Source organism: Mastigoproctus giganteus, chromosome 3, assembly GCF_048544385.1.
Source record: "Mastigoproctus giganteus isolate SK-2022 chromosome 3, ASM4854438v1, whole genome shotgun sequence".
NCBI classification, from domain to species: Eukaryota; Metazoa; Arthropoda; class Arachnida; order Uropygi; family Thelyphonidae; genus Mastigoproctus; species Mastigoproctus giganteus.
The window spans coordinates 41395373-41420074 of NC_143577.1; the positions used below are offsets into that span (position 1 = coordinate 41395373).

The window sequence follows — 24702 nt, forward strand, 5'->3', positions numbered from 1 at the left end:
GCCAATTTAAGCTAATAAAACATTAAAAACTTCTGTATTTCCAGCAGCAGTAAAAACTTTGCCTGCACAAGGCTACTCTTGTTCCCAAGATGAATTACTTGGATGAATTATGAATTACTTTGCATCAATGTATTTGACTGGTTAAAAGGTTCTGCAAACATTGAAGCCGAATAACATCTTTGGTTCCAGAATGATGGTACTCCACTACACAAAACTGGGTATCATGCATATTTAAAGGCCATGTGTAGGACATGGAGATTTTCATTAAAATAGAAATGTATGAAAGATCCATTAACAAATCAGACAATCTCAAAAGGAGAATACATAATGGCTTGATATTAACAGCATTATTCTAAAGAATATTCATTCTAATTTATTATGCAGGTTACAAGCTTGTATTTTGGTAGATGGAAGCACTACATCAAGCTTATGAATAACATTTAGCATTAGTAGAGGCATATGATGCAAGAAAGCATGCTCATGCAGCATCAGCCAAAAAAAAAAAAAAAAACCGTTCCCATTTCACCCCTCCATTCGTTATAATTACCTGTCCAGCTTAGCCTTAAATTTATTGATGGAAGTCTTTGCACCACGGCACCTCCGTAGCCAGGTGGGCAGTGGAACAGCAGTGCGTAGCACATGCTTCTTGATTATATCGGGGTTCGAGCCCGTGACCACCAAATACGGAGGATGTGGAAAGGTCAGGGAATGATCACTGCATATTCCCGGAGCAATATGACATTAGTTGCTAATGCTCCTCAAAATGAAATAACAAACAAAAAACTTTCCACCAATCAACAACCCACTCGCTAAAGGCAGACTTCCGCACATCTATCCTACAACTGTCTTTCCTCAATTTGAATTTATGCCCTCTCAGAAGATTATTCTGAGCAAGAGGATTATTCTGAGCAAGAGGAAGAATCCCATCAACATTGAGAATGTTCAAACCATTCAAGGCTTTATATACCTCAATCAGATCATCTCACAGGTGCCTAGTATCCAGACACTGTAATTGGCAAACTTAAGCCTTTCTTCGTAAGAGCAACCCTTCGTTCCATTCACTAATCTTGTTGCCCGCCTCTGTACTCATTCCAACAGCTCTACATCCTTCTTAAAATGAGGCCTCCAGACCTGTATACAGTACTCAAGGTGTGGCCTGACCATTGCCTTATACAAGTGGTAATCACCTCCTTATCCCTGCTAGAAAAATTCCTGTATATCATTGACAAGACAGCGTGAGCTACTCTGGTTGGTTGGTTGGTTGTTGGGTTTTATTGGCGCATTAGCAACTAAGGCTATAATGTGCCAAAGCTACTCTTGCAGATAGTCTACACTGCTCAGAAAACTTCATATCTGCCTGCACAATTACCCCCCCCCAGGTCCTTTTCATTCTCTACCACTATCAGTGTAGTAATCACAGAGTTGATACATTACTCTGGGGTTACTGTTTCCCTTATGTAGTACTTTACATTTGTCAATGTTAAACTTCATTTGCCACCTCTCAGCCCATCTGCTCAACTTTTCTAGATCCCATTGCAGCAGTGTACTTAACAACCCTGCTATTAGTGTCCTTAACAACCCTGCCAACCTTCGTATCATCTGCAAACTTGGACATTAAGCTTGATATACCAAACATCAATATCATTTATAAATACAGAAAACAACAATGGATCCAACACTGAATCCTGAGGGACTCCACTAAAAACATTAGTCCACGATGAGCAGTGTCCACTGATTACCACTCTTTGTCTTCTCTCACTCAACCATCCCTTTATCCATAGCAGCTATTTGTCTCCAATACCACACTGCTCTAATTTGTGCAGCAGTCTTGAATGTGCAACAGTATCAAAAGCCTTTCTAAGATCCAAATACATGATACCAAAGTTATTCCCTGCATCCAGTTCCTCTGTGACCACATCATAGTATCCAATCAAATTGGTCAGACAAGACTTCCCCTTAACAAAACCATGCTGTGTCCGAGCTATAACTGAAGTCTTGTCTAGATGATAAAGATGATTTAAAGCACATGCTAGAGGGTTTATAGCACATGCTGGCTCTCTTTCGAAACTAAGTCACCTAGAGTCTCTCATATAAACAAAATATAATATTGTAAATTGTTGTCAATGATATGTGTGGTTTATATCTGCTGTTTAAATACTTGACAAAGAAAAGTGGTTTATATATGAGTAAAAAAAAAAAGTAAAATTTTTCATTCGAAATTTATTATTAGAGTATGGTGCTGTCCATTTGTAAAAGTTTTTAAGGAACTACACACATCGAAATCCAGTTGATATTTCTTGCGCAACAACACATGAATGTTGAGCCATTATTAATTCTTATTAGAGTAGAATGGGAAATGTGTGATGTTCTGATGGACTTAAATGGGATACTCCACTTGATAAAGTTCCACATCTTTATACCTATCCTCTCAATAAATGCTGCAAACTGTTTTTAGATTATAATATTTCCACTACCATTCACTTCAATATGAATATCACTGTTTACTAAATTATCTTAAGAGTGTTTATATATATATAAATATCTATATATATATATATATATTTATATGTATATATATATATTTTTTTTTTAATTTTTTCTTAAAACAAATAATAAAAATCATTGATATCTTATTAATAACATAAGCATTCTGTTGCTCATTAATTTAATTTCTAATTCTAGTGTGGACATAGATTAAGAAAAGATAATTATAACTGGGAATAGGAAAATTTGCTTTAAACATGGCAATGAACTGCTGGACCAAGTTATCATCATATAAAGTCATATAGCTTATGCAAATTTAAAGAGGGATTAGTTAGTACTTGGAAGAAGGTTTTGTGTGTGAGAGAGAGAGAGAGACTTTACTTCCTTGCATCTGCCATAACAATACTAATATTTTAATATTACTATATCTTATTTTGTGTGTATATGTGTAGTATGTTTCTTCATAATACAAGTAATCATATCAGGCCTAGTCTGATCCTTTCTTGGGTGCAAAAAGTTGAACTAAAATATATAAATTCACTAATTAAATGATAAATTAACAAATAATATACTGATGATGTATTACAATCATTAATATGACCTCACACTGGTGGGCCGACAATCATTCAGTTCTGAGGTGAACAAATATATTACAATCACTTCTTCAGAACACTGCTTGTAATGTGTCATTAGTATATTATTAATTATTAGTTTATTTATGAATGAAATTCACCAGGAGCTCTCTAACAGGTCACTAGGAAATTTGTTTTCAGTTCTTATGCTCCTTCTAGCATAAGAACTAAGAACAATTTTTAATTCTAATGACAAATAGAATCCAAATAATTCTAATTGTTTGAATACTGATATCACCATTACTAATGTGTTACAGTAACTATTTACATATTTTACAAGACTGGCAACTTACATGTTTCTTCATCCAGATTTAAAAAAATTATATTAGTATCATATGATGAGTAATTATAAATCATTAAGCTCTGAACAGATAAAAAAACAATTTTTTATTGAAAATTAAAAGAAAGGATAGACAGGATAGAAAGGGAGGAGGTGTTATGCTGTTAATTAAGAAAAACATAAAATCAAAAGAAGTGCATCCAGTTGATATAGATGAACAGTGCACTGTTGAGTCAGTTTGGTGTGACGTAAGCACTGCGAAAGCAAAAATAAGAGTAGGAGTGTGTTATAGGCCTAATGACTCGAATGAGTACAATGAACAATTGTACAGAGAAATAGAGTGGGCTAGTAAATCAGAATGTCTTATAATGTGGGATTTTAACTTCCCAGATATTGACTGGAACTTGTGGGTTGGTCACTCACACACTAGTAAGACTTTTGTAGATTTATTGGATGATTGTTTTCTGCAGCAGCATGTTCGAGAGGCAACCAGAGAGGGTAATACTCTTGATCTGGTTATTAGCAGTGATCATTCGTGTATTAAGAATTTGCAGATAAAGGAACCACTAGGTGGCAGTGATCACAGTGTACTGATGTGGGATTTACTTAAAGATTTAATTACCATCAGGGATAAAGGAAAGGGATTTTGCTTCCATAAAGGTGAGTACAGTGGTCTCCGACAGTTTTTAAATTCTGTACAGTGGGATCAACTAACGATGTTACCAACAGTAAATTTTAAGTGGGAAGCATTCAAGGAATTAATCGTGGATGCTACTAAAAGTTTCATACCTATTAAGAAATATTGTTCAAGGTTTAGGCCTAAATGGTTATCTAATGAACTAATGAGACTCGTAACAGAGAATAAAAATACATGGGATGCATATAAATTATCAAGCAACTCAGAAGCCTATGGCAGATATAAGCTAGTCTCTAATCAGGTCACAAAGGAGGTTGGGCAGGCGAAGGCAGATTACTGAATGAGTATTTTGCATCTACATTCACACATGAGGAATTATTAAGGTTTGAAAATGGCAGAAGGTTATCAAATTGTAGCAGGATACTTAATGATTTTGTAATAACTGAAAGCAAAGTGGAGGAGAAATTGTTGAAGTTAAACATAAGAAAAGCACCTGGGGTGGATGGGATCTATCCAGTTATATTAAAGGAGGTGGCAAAGCAACTAAGCAAACCCTTAGCCATAATTATGAGAGCATCCTTGGACTCAGGGGAGGTTCCCACTGATTGGAGATGTGCAAATGTATCCCCAATTCACAAAGGGGGATCGAAGGGTGATACGAGTAATTACAGACCAGTTAGTTTAACTTCTGTTCCGGGTAAAATAATGGAGTCACTGGTTAAAGATGCATTGCAGGATCATCTAGACAAGACTGCAGCAATAATTCAGACACAGCATGGGTTTGTTAGGGGAAAGTCTTGTCTGACAAATTTGATAGGATATTATGATGTGGTTACAAAGGAACTGGATATAAAAAATAATTTTGATATCATATATTTGGATTTCAGGAAAGCTTTTGACACTGTTGCACATGGAAGACTATTGTACAAATTGGAGCAGAATGGTATTAAGGGTAAGTTGCTACAATGGATAAAAGGATGGTTAAGTGGGAGAAGACAGAGGGTGGTAATCAATGGTTGTTGCGCTTCATGGACTAATGTTATTAGTGGTGTCCCACAGGGTTCGGTGTTAGGTCCACTGTTGTTTTGTATATTTATCAATGATATTGATGAAGGTATATCAGGCTTAATGTCTAAGTTTGCAGATGATACAAAGGTTAGCAGGGTTGTTAATGACAGTAATGGCAGCGTGCTACTGCAACAGGATCTAGATAATTTGGGCAGATGGGCTAAGAAGTGGCAACTGAAGATTAACCTTGACAAATGCAAAGTACTGCACATGGGTAGAGGTAATCCCAGAGAAACATGCCAACTGTGTGGTACTACACTTAAGGCGGTAAAAAATGAAAAAGACCTGGGAGTAATTGTGCAGTCAGATATGAAGTTTTCTGAGCAATGCAGACAGGCTGCCAGGGCAGGTCATGGGGTTTTGTCAATGATATATAGGAATTTTGCTAGCAGGGAGAAGAAGGTGATTGTCTCTCTGTATAAGGCAATGGTCAGGCCATGCCTTGAGTATTGCGTACAGGTCTGGAGGCCTCATTTTAGGAAGGATGTAGGTTTACTTGAGCGTGTACAGAGAAGGGCAACAAGATTGGTGAGGGGAATGAAGGGATCCTCTTACCAAGAGAGGCTTAAGTCCTGCAAATTCCAGTGGTTGGAGACTAGGCACCTGCGCGGTGATCTGATTGAAGTGTTTAAAGCCTTGAATGGGTTGAGCACGCTGAATTCTAATGGGATCCTTCCAATTGTTCAGATTACGAACCTAAGGGGCCATAAATTCAAATTAAGAAAGGACAGATGTAGAATAGATGTGCGGAAATTTGCCTTCAGCCAGCGGGTGGTTAATTGCTGGAACAAACTTCCATCTGTCATTGTGGAAGTTGATAGGTTGAATAAATTTAAGGAGGAACTGGACAGGCATCTGGAGGGAATGGTGTGATTTTTTTTTTTTTTTGGCTGATGCTGCATAAGTTCATACACTTGCTTTCTTGCATCACATGCCACTACTACTACTACTACTATTACTGAAACAATAGTTTAAACGTTCAGTGAATGCTTTACAAAAAATTTATCTAGAATTCTCTATACCAGTGTTTCTCAACCTTTTTGTTGCTGCAGCACATTTTTAAAGATGCTAAAATTTTGCGGCACACTACACAGTACAATCACTACTATATTCATGTATTGACTCACAGGAAGTTATTTCTGTTGGATATATTTAATAATACACTTATTAATTGTGTAGTATAGATGAACAGATCTAGTAGTAGGAATCAAAATATGATGTCACATTGATTGCCGGAAGGCGCTCGGATCGGCACAGCATAAATAAACAAATTTTTTTCTTTGAATTAATTTTTATTATAAAACTTGGATTTATTAATATATTTTTTAATTTGCATTTTACACAGCACACTTGAAGCATACTCGCAGCACACAGGTTGGGAAATACTGCTCTATACAGAACAAATGTTGAAAATCTGTATTTAAACTAAATCATTCATTTTTGCTAAAGTAAGAAAATATACATACTTCTACTTCTTTTATAATAATGTTTCCATATGGATGTAATTCAATTCTTGATGTAGAATGAATAGTGTCACCATTATGCAACCAAGTAATATTAGGTAAAGGAAATCCTGTAGCTTGACAATCCAATTTTATGTTACTACCTTTGAGAGTTATAATATTTTGGGAATGATCTGACTGAATAGTTGGAGGTACTGCAAAACATATACAAAAAAAATAATAATAAATATATATATATATATGAAGTTATGTAAAAGAATATAAGAAACAGAAAAAGAGAAAGAATGGCAGAACAGATTAATGGCATCAAATTTATGATTGTACATTACATCTGTCTGTATATAACATTTTTTAAGTTAATTATAATACCAACTAGATAAATTGGAGAATTTAGCATAAAAGTATTAAGGGTGAAAATTTATACTCATTAGTTCAAATGAAATAGTAAAATTAAAATGATAATACAGCTAATTATAGATATATGGATACATTGAATGGAACATTAACTAGGGCTAGCTCCACTCAGTATATTATCATTTTAATTTTACTATTTCATTTTATTTTATTATATCTGGTTATTTATAGGGTACAGCAAAGAAGCTCAACTTAGGTTACCTAAACTTGGCCCTTTGAACTAATGAGTATAGTTTTCACCCCTAATACTTTTATGCTAAATTATCCAATTTATCTAGTTGGTATTATAATTAACTAAAAAATTGTTATATATATAAGTTTGTTATTAATATATTGAATAAAGTATGCATAGATAGATGTGATATTTACACAAAATGCCAATAACTAGAAGGGTGAGGATAGTAGTAAAGAAAGTATAGTGGATATATAAAAGGTGAAAGAATGTTAATATCCTAAAAGTTATGATGAATTAAGAAAATTATGGGCTGAATTACAAAGCCAATAGAAGGTAGGTGAATTGTAAAGTAAAATTAATAATACAGTAAAATACAAATAAAACAAAAATAAAAATAAAACAAAATAAAAAGTGGTACAGCTGTCATCAGATATGGGAGAAAACATATTTAGATAAAAGTTGAATACAGGTAAGGCAAATGTGAAGGATCTGATGTCAGCTGAAGCAAATATTGATACACGATCAGGTATTTCATCAGGGGACTATACCTGACCATGTATCAGGAACTGCATTTCTATACCCATAATAGTAGAAGAAAGGTGAAAGGCCAAAAAAGCAACAAAAATGTAATTAGCACATTCTTATACAGTATGGACAAGGTAGTCCCAATGCAGTGTCAATGATTAAGGTAAAAATAAAGATCAAGTTAGAATAAAATATGGGTAAGTGTTTACAGAATGGGAAAAAGTGTTTTATATAAATATATGTAGAGTTTAGTGTAGGATTTAAATGAGATATTAAATTGAGAATATGGAAGGGAAACATTTTTCATCTTTATTTATTTAAATACTCCTTTTCCCCTTCCATATCCTCAATTTAAAACCTCACCCTATACCATGTGCTTGTTCCAAATTATTGAATTTGGAAACAGACTTTATATCTGCCATACGGTTCTGCGTTACCTGATACTTTATATGCATCCCATACATTTTCTTCTCTATCACGAGCCTCATTAATTCATCTGACATTCATTTAGGCATAAATCTTGAACAGTATTTCTTAGTTGGAATGAAAAGTCTAGTAGCCTCCAAAATTAAGGAGGCTACTAGGCTTTTCATTCTAAATGGGAGGCCTGAAGGCTTCCCATTTAGAATTCAACATTGGTAACATCATCAGTTGATCCCATTGTACAGAATTTAAAAACTGTATGAGACCCCTGTAGTCACCTTTATGAAAGCAAAAGCCCTTCCCTTTAGCCTTGATGATAGTTACATCTTTAAGTAATTCCCACATCAGTACATTGTGATCACTGTCACCCAGTAGTTCCTTTAACTGCAAATTCTTAATGTAATGCATGAATAATCACTGCTGATAATCAGATCAAGAGTGTTACTTCCTCTGGTTGCCTCTCAAACATGTTGCTGTAGAAAAGAGTCATCCAATAAATCCACAAAAGTCTTACTAGTGTGCGAGTGACCAATCCACAAGTTTCAGTCAATATCTGGAAAGTTAAAATCACCCATCATAAGACATTCTGATTTACTGGCCCACTCTATTTCTCTGCACAATTGCTCATTATACTCATCAGATTCATTAGGCCTATAACACGCACCTACCCTCATTTTTCCTTTCCCAGTGCTTATATCACACCAAACTGACTCAACGGTGCACTGTTCATCTATATCATTTGGATGCACTTCCTTAGATTTTTATGTGTTTCTTAACTAACAGCATAACCCCTCCTCCGTTCCTGTCCTGTATATCCTTCCTGTACACATTGTACTCCCTGAATTCCAATTCTGCACTGCTTATATCTGTGTGACACCACGTCTCTCATATCCCAACAATATCTGCCTTTGATGTCTTGACTAGCACTTCAAACTCATCAAATTTATTAACTATACTCCTAGCATTGGTGTTCATGCAAGTATACATGCACCTATTCCTACTCTTAGTTACCCTAATACAGCCCATGTGTTTACTTGTACCACAATGACTCCCAGCAGTCTCTGAAATCCCCTGCATCTTGCTTTCCAGGCTGCGCTAATTCTAATAGAAGCACTGCAAGAATAAATTTTGCCTCTGCCTGCAGCCACTATTAACAATTTAGTCTATCTATCCCCCCAAGCTAGCAGTTTTCTGACCCACCTAATACTGCCTCGACAGCATCAGAAAAAAATTTCCACCCTTTCTATTTAAGTGTACCCCATCCCTGTAGAAGCAGTCTCTCCTGTCAACAAGCACAGATCAGGCTGAAAAAATTCTACCCCTTGAACCTTGCACAATCTCTCCATGGCTGAATTGATTGACAAGGCTCTCATCATATACTCCCTCCTATCGTCCGTCCCTGGGCAGAATTGCAGACACTTTCACATTCAACCTTAACTCGTGACTTTTTTTCAACCATTAACCTGTACTTGTTGAGTAAATCTGCAGATCTCTTACTCTTAATGTCATTAGTTCCAATGTGTACAATAATATCCCCTTTTGTGCCCTTAGAAGATGGTATCTGCTCTACAATGTCATAAACTTTTGTCCCTGGCAGACATACCCTGGTCCTGTTCCGCCTATCCTTCTTGCATAGTATATTCCCCGTCTCCCTGACAGTAGAGTCACCAACAATAACTAGTTCCTTTGGGACCAGTGCATTCTGCCTTGCAGATTCTCTATGTGTTATCTGATGCACAGGATTGATCTCTGTTGTTGAGCTGGGCAGCTGAGAGCTTGATGGGCCCCTCATATTAATTTCTTCGACGGCATTTACCCTACACCTCAAGCTCTCATAGATGCCCATCAGAATGCTGAGTTGGTGCCTAATTTTGTGACACTCTAGACACCTCGCAAACACAAAGGCATCCTCCTTGGCTAGATCATGTCCTGTTTTAGAAAGGTCAGCAAATATTTCACATTTCGCACATTTTTTGAGACTGTGATGATTGGAGAATCGCCCCCCTTTGTTTCTCCTCTGAGTCACAGCACTCTCGCTAGTCTGTGATCTTTGCTTTGCAGCTCTAGTCTGGATCATGATTTCTGTTTAAATACAATTTAATTAACAATAATATTTAATAAGATTAATAATATTTCTGATTAATTGATAATACTATAATAAGCCAAGAGATTCCTAATACAGTGCTTTGTATAATGCCATCTAGTTTTACTCTATACTGTATGCTATCAGTTCGAGATATATATACATTATGCTATTTCTTATCGACTACAATATGGCGGTTAGTTCAACAATAGCCAACCGGGCTAGCCAGGTGGGTAAAGTGCCTACTTGGCAACCCAAAGGTCATGGGTTCGAATCCCGCCTCATGCTTGGATCAAAGTACTGCAAAAAACCTTAGGAGGTGCATTATGGCCACAGAAGCCGATGCGCCAACAACTAACAAAAAAAAAAAAAAAAAAAAGTTCAACAATATTGGCACCACCACCAGGAGTTGTAACTACCAAAAATTGCTGGTTACATTCAAAATAAGAAGTTAACGAACACTACGAAACCTATTTAATATCTCTGTAAAACAATGTACTATGTTAATTAACGAAAAATACTTATCCCTTTACAGCAGCCAAAAATCCACCGACTGTTCTCTTCTGCGACCAGAGTGCCCTCTCAAGATGATCTAAATGATACTGCAGTGCTTCTTTAACCAGTGCCTCCATTAATTTTCCAGGAACAGAAGTTAAACTAACAGGGTCTGTAATTACTTGTGTCACCCTTCAATCCTCCTTTGTGAATTGGACTCACATTTGCACATCTTCAGTCTGTGGGTATCTCCCCTGAGTCCAAGGAAGCTCTCATAATTATGGCTAAGGGTTTGCATACTTCCTTTGCTGCCTCCTTTAATATAACTGGATAGATCCCATCCACCCCAGGTGCCTTTTTTATGTTTATCTTCAACAATTTCTTCTCCACTTTGCTCTCAGTTATTACAAAATCACTTAGCTCCCTCTTACAGTTTGATAAACTTGTGGCATTTACCTCCTTGAATAACTCCTCATGTGTGATTGTAGATGCAAAATACTTATTCAGTTTGTTAGCTACCCGAGCAGGATCATCAACAGCTGAACCATCAATATCAAGTGGACCAACCTGATTCATCCCCTATGAATGGTTGGAAGAATTAATATGGAAAACTAGATCAAGGGACAATGAGATAATTATGGAGGACTGGAATGCGGTGTTTGGAGAAAGATGGGAAGAAAAGACTGTGGGGGAATTTGTGCTAGGAGTGAGAAACACCAGAGGACAACACTTAGTGGAGTTTTATAAAGAAGAGAGACGAATGGTAGCAAATACGTGGTTCAAAGCTCCACCACACCTAAGATATACTTGGAAGAATCTTGGTAACTGACAAAGGTATCAAATAGATTATATTTTAGTAATACAGAGATACCATAACCAAGTGAAGAAAGCAATGTCCTTTCTGCCAGTGGACGGTGATTCAGTCCACTCACTTGTGAAGATGAATGTGGAACTAAAATTGAACACTTAAATAAAAGAAAACAGTTCATGAGATGGAACATTGAGAAATTCAGAGAGGAGAGAACAAAAAAAATGTATATCAAGACCTGACCAATGATATTGTTATTGAGGGACAACATATGATTTAGAGCAAAATTGGTCATTAATCAAGGAGAAGACATGTAGATCTGCATCGGGGGTACTGGGTGAAAAAAAAAGAGTGAAAAAATTAGGAGGAAGCCTTGGATCACTCAACGTTATTCTGCAGAAAATGGATCAGAGGAGAAGACTGAAAGGCTGAAATAATGAAGAGGATCAAAGGAAATATCAAAGATTGAAGAATTAAATTTGATGGAGAATGTAGGAAGGCAAAAAAACAATAGTGGGCAGAAATCTGCCAAGATATTGAAACGCTTGAACAACAAGAACAGATGGACCTGTCACATAGAAAAATCAGAGAGCTAATGAGAAAGTGTAGAAGAATGCAAATGAGAGCAATACAGGAAGAAAAGGGAATGACAGTACTGAATTTCAAAGAACAAAAGGAAAGCTGGAGGAGATAGTGTAGAAGAACTCTATGATGATTCAAGCATATACACATGGAGGAATACGGCATTAGAAGAACAAGACAACATGGAGGAAGAAATATCTAAAGAAGAATTCAATGCAGCCTTAAAGTCTCTTAGCAATAACAAAGCACCAGGAATCGACAACTTACCTGCAGAGCTTAAAATACAATGGAGAAAATATGAAGGAATCTTTATTTAATTTGATAAAGAAGATGCACAGGGAAGAATGGTGGTGAGAGGAATTCTGCACATCAATCATAATCTCCATACCCAAAAAGAGACACCAACAGTATGCCAAGACAATAGAACTATTATTACTCATGCACCCACGATTCTGCTGAAAGTTTTAAAAGTTTGTATTGAGAAACATATTGAACAATATCTGGATGAATCACAATGTGGCTTTCGCAGAAGCAGTTTGACAAGAGATGTGATTGGAACTTTGAGAGTGTTGGGTGAGAAAATGTATAACAAGAAAAGAAACCTTTATGTGTGTTCTGTGGATTATGAGAAGCCATCAATGGAGTGATCTGGAGAGAACTGTTTCCATTTCTTGAGAAAATTGGATACAAGAAGATTGTTGGACTGATTTTTGACTTATATAGAAGACAAAATGCAAGGATAAGAATGAGAGGAGAGCTGACTGAAAAAGCTAAAGTTAAAAAGGGTGTACGGCAGGGATGCCTGCTTTCACCTGGATTGTTCAATGGTTTTGCCAAACTGATAATAAAGGAGACACTTGAGAGTAAGAAGTGGGGGTTAAAATAGGAGGAAAGAACATACAGGCTATTAAGTCTGCAGATGATCAGGCCATTCTAAGCAGGTTGCCTAGCTATGCTACAAAAAATGATCACATGACTAAATAAGAAATCACCTAAAGTATGGAATGAGGATAAAGGTGAAGAAAACAAAAGCAATGATGATTGATAGAAGGCCAATTTTCTTCCAAATTGAGATTGATGGAAAAAGAGTAGAACAGGTAAGTTATTTTAGGTATCTGGGACAGATATTTACATATGACATTTTGGGTCAAACAGAGATTCAAACTAGAATTGCAATGACAAAACAATCTTTCAAGAATAAACTGTCATTGATAACACAGAAGATGTCACAGGAAATTAGGAAGAAGATAATAATGACATATATCTGGTTGGTGGCGCTATATTTAGCCGAGACGTGGATTCTTACAAAGAGAGACAAAAAGAGACTCGAGGCCTTCGAGATGTGGTGCTAGCACAGGATGGAAAAAATTAAATGGCCTGATAAAGTGTCAAACGAGGAAGTATTAAGATGGATCCAAGGACAAAGAAAATTACTAGATAGAATTAGATCAACCAGACTCAAATGAGTGGGACACGTGATTCTACATGGTCATTTGCTTCTGGAGGCCATTGAAGGGAGTGTAGAGGGTAAGTGCCCAAGGGGAAGACCAAAAAAGCAGGACTTCGAAGAGAGAGAGAGAGAGAGAGAGAGGCGGAGACAGCTCATTGCAGGAAGGATCAGTCACAAGACTGAATTACTGGATGATGATGATTATATATATACACATGCACTTAATACCATTGTGGAAAAAGCTATCAGTTCCAAAATTTGATACACGTACAGTTGAGTATATCACCAGCTATAAAGTAATATAATTGATACTGCCATATAGGATTATGATTACAAGTAATGACATGAATCTATGTGTTAAATAAGACAAAACTAGATTAATCAAATTATACATATATAAAAATATATAAAACTAATTACTGTCTTTCCAAATTGATAAGTGCTACGATCATGCAATACTCGATTTTTGCAGTAGCATTAGCAATTGCTAATAGAATAATTTATATCACAATTAAAAATATCTATATTTACATTATATCACATGTGCATGCAATGTGTGCATTGCACTTGCCTTATTATTTTTAAATTTTAATTTTGTTACATCCTTTATAATATTTATTCTTCTTCCTCTGCTGTCTTCTTTTGCTTACTTTTAGTTTATTTGCCTTTTGCCTTTCTATTTATAACACAGTTACAGTAGTCTCTGGTAACCTAGGGACAGACCAATAGAACTGCAGTATGACCAAGGTGTTTAACTTCAACAATTTCTCTACCAATTTCCTCTCAGTTATTACAAAATCATTTAGCTCCCTGTTAGAGTTTGATAAACTTCTCGCCTCCACTTCCCTAGAGAATGCCTCGTGTGTGAATGCAGATGCAAAATACTCATTTAGTTTGTCAGCCGTTGATCATCCTACCTGAGCAGGATGATCAACAGTCAAACCATTGATATCAAGTGGTCCAATCTGATTCATCCCCTTTCTTCAATAGTTTACATAATTAAAGAAGCCTTTGCTGTTTTTCTTTGCATTCTTTGCAAAAGATTTCTCGTAATGTGCCTTCTCTTGCCTAGCCTAACCTCTTTTGTGACTTGATTACAGACTAGATTATATCTACCATTGGCTTCTTGGTCACCTGATCATTTATATGCATTCCATGCATTTTTTTTCTCTGCCACAAGTCTCAACTGTTCATTTGACATCCATTTAGGCCTAAACCTTGAATAGTATTTCTTAGTTAATATTTATTAGGATAGGAGCATATTAAATTTATTTACTATGATCCTAGCATTGGTGTGCATGCAAATATACATGTACCTCAGGGCCGCTGCTACGACCCTATTTTCCGCCAGTAAGCGAAATCAAATTTGCTGCCTGAAAATATTTGGATTAAAAAATAAAATAAGGTGCAGAAATATTATAAAACATTTTAAATATTTCTACATGTTCTTTCATATTTGTAAACCTTTATTAATTTATTGAAAAAGAAAAGAATTACAACATATCTCACATATAATATAATGAAACAATAAACAAAAATAACATAATCATTCGGAAAATAAACTTCAAATTCTAAATCAATGTAATCATACAATAATAAAATAAAAGGAAATTTATACAAATTTATATTTCCTTGTTTTAAGAGATGCGAATTTATTATTTCATTTAGGTTTATTTGTTCCAAAAGATAATTTTCTATTGAAATTATTGCCAAATTAAAGAATCGTTGTTGAGACATTTTCAATAGTAAATAATTTTTTGATTAATTTTGAAAAATCCGTTCATCTGAGGCAACTGAAACTGACAAAGTTAGAAAAATCCCTAATGCAACTGCTACATTTGGAAAAGTATCTATAAAATCGTTTTTAAAAATATATTGTAACACTTTAAAAGGAGTAATATCGTCTTTAATATAAATCTGAAGTACTATAAGTTCTTCAGATAATGCTAAACCATCAATATCGGACTCATTACCATCAATGTCACTTAACTTAATATGTAAATCTTTGCAATGATTTAAAAATCATCACCTGACCATTTTTTAATTCAGAAATATTATAAAACATTTTAAATATGCACGTTCTTTTATATTTGTAAACCTATCAGTTAACAAGAAAATTGTTGTGTTTGTAATTTGAAAGAAAAAAATTAATTTTGAAATTTTGTTGCAGATTCTGAGTAGCTTCATCTCTACTTCAATTATGAAATCAAAATGATGTGCTTTCAGTCATTTCCCTACAGTGCTTACTTCTGGAAAGGAAACTTCAATGCCAGTGATAGTAGCCATATTATTAGCAGAATCGAGAATTTTTGGACTGCTTCCTCTGTTCTATTTTCTTTCAAATATCCCATGATATTTTGTAGACATTCAAGAGCTTCATATATATCAGAATCCTTTTTTTTTTCTTTCTCCTGTTTTTTTTTGGAGCATTTTACTTATCGGATTAATTTTATTTAAAATATCATGTCAAATTATAACCGAACAAAGAAACTTATAAGGTGTTACATTTAAGGCATGATATTGATTTGGCATGATTCCTTGTATCCATATTTTTATTTTCATCTTCAGTGATTATAGCAAAATACTAGAAATGACTAGCTTCTCCAGTCGTTAATAGTATTTTATGTGTAATATTTTGTGAAATTATTTCAATAATTTAATTTTGTATTTGAACACCCAAATAATGCACAATATTTTTCGATTCAGATTTCTGAATATGGCGAATATGTTCTGCCATAACTAAATCAAATTTAGCAATTGTTTCAGAAAGTTTTAAAAAAGTTACCATTGTTATCTTGATATAAATATTTTGATGATCCCCTGAATGCTATACATTGCCTTGCTAAAAATAGTATCATATACACTGGTGTTCATAGAAAGTGCATCACCTAGGAATTTCACATTTCTAACCATTTTTTGCGATGGTTATGTTACATTAATGACTAGCATCACAAATAGAAATATAAACAAAAGATATTTATTAATAATTAAGGCAAAGCTAAGTAATATTTAATGGGTGCTCTCAAAATATTCCAAAATGAGCATTTGCAACTTTATACAACAGTTACGGAAAACACGACAATTATGGCTGAAATGTTATCAGAAGCCCTCAATTTGCTTCAGTTTATCATTTTAAATGGAAAACAAAATGAAAAGTTCACCAGGTGCAAACTAATATTTAGTTGAACCGCCTCTGGCCCTGATGACAGCAGCACACCATTGAGGCATTGACAAGATCAATTTCTGAAGATAATCAACTGATAGTTTGTGATTCCAAACATGGATTATGGCTTCCTGAAGTTCACAAAGGGTCTTTGGTTTCTTTCTGACAACTGCAGATTCCACACAATGCCAATAGTTCTCTATAGGATTCAGGTCTGGTCTGTTTCCTGGCCAGCTAAGAGTTGTAATGGACCATTCTTGCAACCATTTTTCACCTGTAACAAATGTAAACACATTACTGTCGAACCTCTAATGCAGAAATGAAGCTAAAGTAACTACAGAAGTGCTTACTTACACTTTCGCCCAATGACAAGGAGCAGAGTCGTCCTCAAAGATGCGGTTAGTTAGCAGGTTGAAATGGTCTCTAATGGTTGGCAGCAATTTGCCTTCCAATATAGCCAGGTATCCATTGGCATTCACAGAACCTGTTATAAACTACACGTGACTTATTCCGCGATGCGAAATGCACCCCCATATCATTTGGCTGGTAGGGAATTTCACTATAGACACCATACAGTCTGGATGGTATTCTTCACCACATCTACGATGAATCGTTTGTCTCCCATTAAAGCCATGCAGGTTGAATTTCTTCTCATCTGAGAAATTAATTGACTTCCACTGCTCGGGGGTCCATTTGACATGCTCCTTGCACCAAATTAATCAGGCGTTTTTCATTTTTTGTGTGAGGAGGGGCTTCTTCTTAGAACGACGGGCTACAAGTCCATTTTTGAAGAGGTGTCGTCTGACTGCTACTGCACTTACTACCACTCCTGTATGTTCTTCCCATTCTCTTTTCAGCTCAGACAAAGAAGTACGGTTTTTAAGGTACAAGTGTTTTTAAGGTTTATAAGGTTTAAGGGCACAAAAGGGTGATATAGTTGTACACGTTGGCACTAATGATATTAAGAGTAGGAGACCGGCGGAATTACTTAACAAGTACAGGTCACTGTTGAAAAAAAGCCGTGAATTAGGGGTGAATTTGAAAGTGTCTGCAATTCTGCCCAGACACGATAGGAGGGAGTATATGATGAGAGCCCTGTCGATCAATTCGGCCCTGGAAAGATTGTGCAAGGCTCAAGGGGTAGAATTTTTTTCAGCCTGGTCTGTACTTGTTAACAGGAGAGACTGCTTCTACAGGGATGGGATACACTTAAATAGAAAGGGTGCAAGAATGTTTGCTGATGCTATCGAGGCAGTGTTAGGTGGGTCGGAAAACTGCTAGATTCGGGGGATAAAAGAACTAATAGATTAACAGTAGCCACTGGCAGAGGTGAAAGTGATTCTTGCACTGCTTCTATTGGAATGAGCAGCAGCTTGCAAAATAAGATGCAGGATATTTCAGAGACTGCTGTGAGTCATTGGGGTACACGTAAACACATGGGTTGTGTTAGGGTAGCTAAGAAAAAGAACAGGTGCATGTATACTTGCGTGTACACCAATGCTAGGAGTTTGGTAAATAAATTTTATGAATATGAGGTATTGCTCAAAGCATCAAAGGCAGATATTGTTGGGATATCAGATACATGGTGTCACACAGGTATAAGTAATGCAGAAATGGAATTTGGGGAGTACAACATCTACAGAAAGGATAGACAGGATAGGAAAGAATATGCTATTAGTTAAGAAACACCAACTCCAAGGAACTGAAGGCAGTCAACATCGCTGGACAGTGCAGTGTCGAGTCAGTTTGGTGTGACATAAGCATTGGGAGATCAAATTTGAGAGTAGGAGTGTGCTATAGGCCTAATGACTCTGATGAGTATAATAAGAAACTGTACAGGGAAATAAAGTGGGCCAGTAAATCAGAGAGTCTTATAATGGGAGATTTTAATTTCCCAGATATTGACTGGAATTTGGGGGCTGGTTACTCACACACTAGCAGGGCTTTTGTGGATTTATTGGATGATTGTTTTCTACATCAGCATGTTCGGGAGGCAACTAGAGGGAGCAATACTCTTGATTTGATTATCAGTAGTGATTCTTCATGCATTAAGAATCTGCAGATACAGGAACCACTAGGTGGCAGTGATCACAGTGTGCTGAAGTGGGATTTACTCAAAGAGGTAACTACCATCAGGGGTAAAGGGAAGGGTTATTGCTTTCGTAAAGGCGACTACGATGGACTGAGACAGTATTTAAATTCTATACAGTGGGATCAACTGATGATGTTACGAACAGCAAACTCAAAATGAGAAGCATTCAAAGAATTTATCTTGGAAGCTACTAGGCTTTACATACCAACTAAGAAATATTGTTCAAGGTTCAGGCCTAAATGGATGTCAGATGAACTAATGAGACATATGGCAGAGAAGAAAAATGCATGGGATACATATAAATTAACATGTGACACAGAAGCCTATGATAGATATAAGTTGATCTGTAACCAAGTTACAGAGGAGGTTAGGCAGGCAAAGGCGATTACGGGAAATCTTTGGCAAGGGATGCAAAGAAAAACAGCAAGGAGTTCTTTACTTATGTAAACTCTAGAAGGAAGGGGATGAATCAGATTGGTCCATTTGATATCGATGGTTCAACTTTTCATGATCCTGCTCAGGTAGCTAACAAACTAAATCAATATTTTGCATCGACATTCACACATGAGGAGTTATTCAAGAAGGGGAATGCCATAGCTGAAGTAAACACTGGCAGTGAGCTAGATGATCTTGTAATAATTGAGAGTAAAGTGGAGGAGAAATTGTTGAAGATAAATACAAGAAAGGCACCTAGGGTGGATGGGATCTATCCTGTTATATTAAAGGAGGCAGCAAAGGAAGTAAGCAATCCATTAGCCATAATTATGAGAGCTTCCTTGGACTCAGGGCAGGTACCCACAGACTGGAGATGTGCAAATGTAACCCCAATTCACAAAGGAGGATCAAAAGCTGACACAAGTAATTATAGACCTGTGAGTTTAACTTCTGTTCCAGGAAAATTAATGGAAGCACTGGTTAAAGAAGCGCTGCAGGATCATCTTGACAAGAATTCAGTTATAGGTCAGACACAGCATGGTTTTGTTAAGGGAAGGTCTTGCCTGACCAATCTGATTGGATACTATGATGTAGTCACAAAAGAATTGGATGCAGAGAATAACTTTGATATTATATATTTGGATAATAGAAAGGCTTTTGATGCTGTTGCACATGGAAGACTGCTGCACAAATTGGAGCAGTCTGGCATTGGTGGCAAATTGTTGCTATGGATAAAGGGATGGTTGAGTGGCAGAAGACAGAGAGTGGTAATTAATGGATACTGCTCATCGTGGACTAATGTTATTAGTGGAGTCCCTCAGGTTTCAGTGTTGGGTCCATTGTTGTTTTCTGTATTTATAAATAATATTGATGATGGTATATCAAGCTTAATGTCCAAGTTTGCAGACGATACAAAGGTTGGCAGGGTTGTTAAGGACGCTACTGACGCTATGCTGCTGCAACAGGATCTGGAAAGGTTGAGCAGATGGGCTGAGAGGTGGAAAATGAAGTTTAACATTGACAAATGTAAAGTACTACACATGGGAAACAGCAACCCCAGAGCAACGTATCTACTCTGTGGTACTACACTGACAATGGTAGAGAATGAAAAGGACTTGGGGGTAATTGTGCAGGCAGATATGAAGTTCTCTGAGCAGTGCAGATGGGCTGCAAGAGTAGCTCATGGTGTCTTATCAGTGATATACAGGAATTTTCTAGCAGGGATAGGGAGGTGATTATTCCCTTGTATAAGGCAATGGTCAGGCCGCACCTTGAGTACTGTATACAGGTCTGGAGGGCTCGTTTCAAGAAGGATGTAGAGCTGCTGGAACGAGTACAGAGAAGGGCAACAAGGTTAGTGAACGGAATGAAGGGTTGCTCTTACGAAGAAAGGCTTAAGATTTGCAAATTACAGTGTCTGGAGACTAGGCACCGGCAAGGTGATCTGATCGAGGTGTACAAAGTGTTGAATGGTTTGAGCATGCTCAATGCTGATGGGATACTGCCTCTTGCTCAGAATAATCAGCTGAGAGGGCATAAATTCAAATTGAGGAAATACAGATGTAGGATAGATGTGCAGAAATTTGCCTTTAGCCAGCGGGTAGTTGGTTGGTGGAACAGACTTCCATCCCTTGTTGTGGAAGTTGATAGCCTAAATAAATTTAAGGCTGGACAGGTATTTCAAACGAATGGAGGGGTGAAGTGGAAGGGTTTTTTTTTTTTTTTTTTTTGGCTGATGCTGCATAAGCTTGCTCTCTTGCATCAAATGCCTCTACTAATGCTAAAAAGTGTTTCAAAACACGGTCCTGTTTTGTCGTAGAGACTCGTTTGCATCCGGTTCCTTTTTTCCTATCAGGAGAACCAGTATTCTTGAGTTTGGAAAGAAATCTACTCACTGTCAACTGATTCCCAGAAACTCTATAAGCAATATGATGGGAAGAACATCCTTCCTCACGTAAAGCAACAATAGCATTCTTTCTTTGTGGCATTAACTGCATGTAACTTGTCATCCTGACTCAAGCAAGGAATGACTGCAACGCTTGCAGAGCGTGCTTATATAGCTGAAAGTAACAGCTGATGCAATATTACGTCATCACCTATGCATTTCAATCTTATGTGATGCAATCTGTAAGAAATATTGCCATATAGTTACGTTATTCGGATGACAATTACAATTTTAAGTGGTGATGCACTTTCTTTTAACACCAGTGTATATTTATTCTGGATGAACTCCAGAACATGGGCATCTCTGTTGCAGATGTAGCAGAAGAACGGAGTTATTGTTCAGTTGAGTTCTGTGATTGGCTGATCATTGCATAATTTACCTCATTTTGCATCTTTGATTGGATGAAAATTCGCTTCTCATTTTAAGAAATGCAAAATTAACCTGCTGTTATTTAGTCGTCATTGTGCTGCTGTGCTGCCCTGAGTTATTGTGTGTTATTGTTATTCCGTTTGCAAAAGGATGGATGTAAAATTGTAATTGAATGGTGTATGAGTGTGAATTTGATACCTTTGCAATGCATGTTTTCAGTGTGGATGTTTGATGAAGTGTACTGGCATCTAGGACTGATGAGGCTAGTTTTTTTTTTTTTTTTTGTTTTGCTTTCACGTTGTTTCTTGATGATTTGATGTTTTTCACAGCAACTGTACATATGAGTTGTTAGTATCGGGTTCTTTTTATATTAGCAGTGGGTATAGGGAAAGCAGCCCCCAGAACACACACAAAAAAAAAGAAACATTTCTGTTGACGTGTATGAGCAATTCTCATTGTTAATGCATGTGAAATCGTCTAGTAATGTACGGGTGAGAAGAATCAGTGGTTATATGTGGTGGTAATTTTTATTAGTTGTTAAAAAAAATTGCCGCTTTGTCATTTCTTTTTCTTCATTTCAGCTCCAACATATTGTGATGTCACGTGCCATCCTCCAGTGCCATGCGGGCGAAGAGGAGAGGGGGATGCCAGTGAATGGGAGTTGCCTTCACGTCTTATCTCTGTTTTCTTGCACTCTTTCTCGCTGAAGTACGGGGTTGTAGCCATGTTCTGGAGTATAATATTGCGAAATATAAACATGAAACACAGATGGCGATGGACCAAAGTATTTCCGCACTCTGGGAAGAAAAATTTTTTGGCGCCTTTACTAAGGATGCATAATTTTTTTGCCTCATTGTTCTTCTGTTTCTGGTGCTCCGGGCAAGAGACCTGCTAGCTCGTACCTTAATCTGGCACTGAACACAGATCAGATAATAAGAAAATTAACAGAAGTCTTTAATATTATGTGTTGTATTTATTTCAAATGAATTATTTTCCTACCGTGTTGAATACACATAAACGTTAACCAATCAGGTGACCAGCATTACTTCTGGGTATTTCGAACAACTTCTTGGATAGGTTTTACGAGTATTACTCAGTTACAGAATGGTAATCCCTTTAATCTTAATTTGTGCTTAGTAGAAGCACTAATTGTCTCAATTGCCTGAACACCAGACGTGCAAACTGTTAATGCGTTTCCAGTTAAGTCTTTCATAATCCATTCGTTATATGGAAATTTTCTTTTCTACGGAAACTATTTTAAATGTAATTATCAAGGGGAATTCAAAAAATATCGCTAAACATAAAATTTCGTTTTAAAGAAGTATAATGTTAAACAGAGGTCCAACTTGTATATGTAAAAAAAATTTTTGGCACCCTCCTGAATTGCTGTCCATAAGTGACACTTACCTCACCTACCCACTTGCAGCGACCCTAATGCACCTGTTCTTACTCTTATTCTTAGTTACCCTAACACAGTCTATGTATTTACTTGTTCCGTGATGCCTCCCAGAAGTCTTTCAAATTCTCAACACTTTGCCTACCAGGCTGCTGCTTGTTCCAATAGAAGCAGTGCAAGAATTACTTTCACCTCTACCTGTAATTATTATTAATTTATTAGTATGTGTATCCTCCAAAGTCAGCAGTTTTCTGATCCACCTAACACTGCCTCGATAGCATCAGCAAATATTCTCGCACCCTTTCTATTTAAGTGTATCCCATCCCTGTAGAAGCAGTCTCTCCTGTTAACTAGTACAGCCCACACTGAGAAAAATTCAACCCCGTGAGCTTGCATAATCTCTCCAGAGCCAAAATGAATGACAAGGTTCTCATCATATACTCCTTCCTATTGTGTCTGGGCAGAAGTGCAGACACTTTCAAATTTAACTGTAATTCGTGACTTTTTTTTTCTACTGCAAATCTCCTACTCTTAATGGCCTTAGTGCCAATGTGTATAACAATATCACTTTTCTACCCTTAAAAAATGACATCTGCTCTATAACATCATTATCTTCTGATCCTATTCCACCTATCGTTTTTGCACATATTTCCCATGTCTCTGACAATAGGTTCACCAACAACAACTAGCTCCTGTGGGAAGAGTGCATTCTGGTCCCACAGGAATACCGAATCACTGGACATCTGGAATCACAGTGCATCTGGAATACCGAATGCTGGTTTGGAAACCTCATTTTAGGAAGGATATAACTCTGTTGGAAAGGGTACAGAGAAGAGCAACAGGATCAGTTCGGTGGGCACAAGAGGATATTCTTATCAAGAGAGACTTGAGTTCTATAAATCCAAGTTTCTAAAAATCAGGCATCTGTGTAGTGTGATGCCAGCAAGAATTTGTGTCTATTCCTCAGCCAGTGTAGTCAACAGTTCCTCGGCATGTATCGGCCTGATCCAGCATTCCACTCCATCCTAAAAGCACTTGATTGGATTCAGATCTAGACTAAAGGTCAGGAGGCAAGTTGTTGGATTTAATTTTCTTCAATCAAGACACTACTTACTGTATGTGATAGTACATCATTTGCTGGAATGCGGAAGGCCCATTTTCATAAACCTATCAGAGTGTATGCACCATGGCAATGTCCAAGATGTCAGTTTATAGCCATCAATAGTTTTTGGCACTACAAGGAATAGTCCAAATCATGATAAGGATCCATTTATTGGTAGAATGTCATCTACCAAAACATTGTGGTAGCTGATATTCCTCATGCATTTCTCTCACCTACACCTGACCATCTGATCTGAATAAATTGAATGTGACTTGTCACTCCATTTCCAGGACCTATTTCTACCGTTCCATTGTCCAAGAATGGTGGGCTAGGCACCACTGCAAATGACATCTGGTATTCAATGGTGTTGTGAGAATTGTAAGAAGCAGCTCTATCTTGAACATCCATACCTAGCAGTTCCCTAGATCATGGACACACTAATGGATATCTGGAAGATCAGTGTAAAATTTTCCAGGGATGATTGCTAGGTCACTTTCATGACCTTCTTTTGGGACTGTCAATTCCTATCCATAAATTCTTTTTTTTTGCCTATCTGGCCATTTGCACACACATCACCCTCATTCTTCCATTTTTTCACATCACTCATTGTTTGTAATATCTCTATTATTTCCTGCTCACTTTTAAACCAGTTTCTGCTTTGCATACATCTCATTAGCACAA

General features: G+C 36.7%; 1 protein-coding gene across 1 annotated transcript in view; it reads right to left on the minus strand.

The window, feature by feature from the left end:
• Positions 1-24702, minus strand: part of LOC150087903 (hemicentin-1-like) — a 1496027-nt gene that overhangs the window by 442244 nt on the left and 1029081 nt on the right. Inside the window, exon 54 of the mRNA XM_090369959.1 lies at positions 6568-6758. Within this exon, the coding sequence (XP_090226085.1) occupies positions 6568-6758 (191 nt within the window). The remainder of the gene's footprint in view (positions 1-6567; positions 6759-24702) is intronic.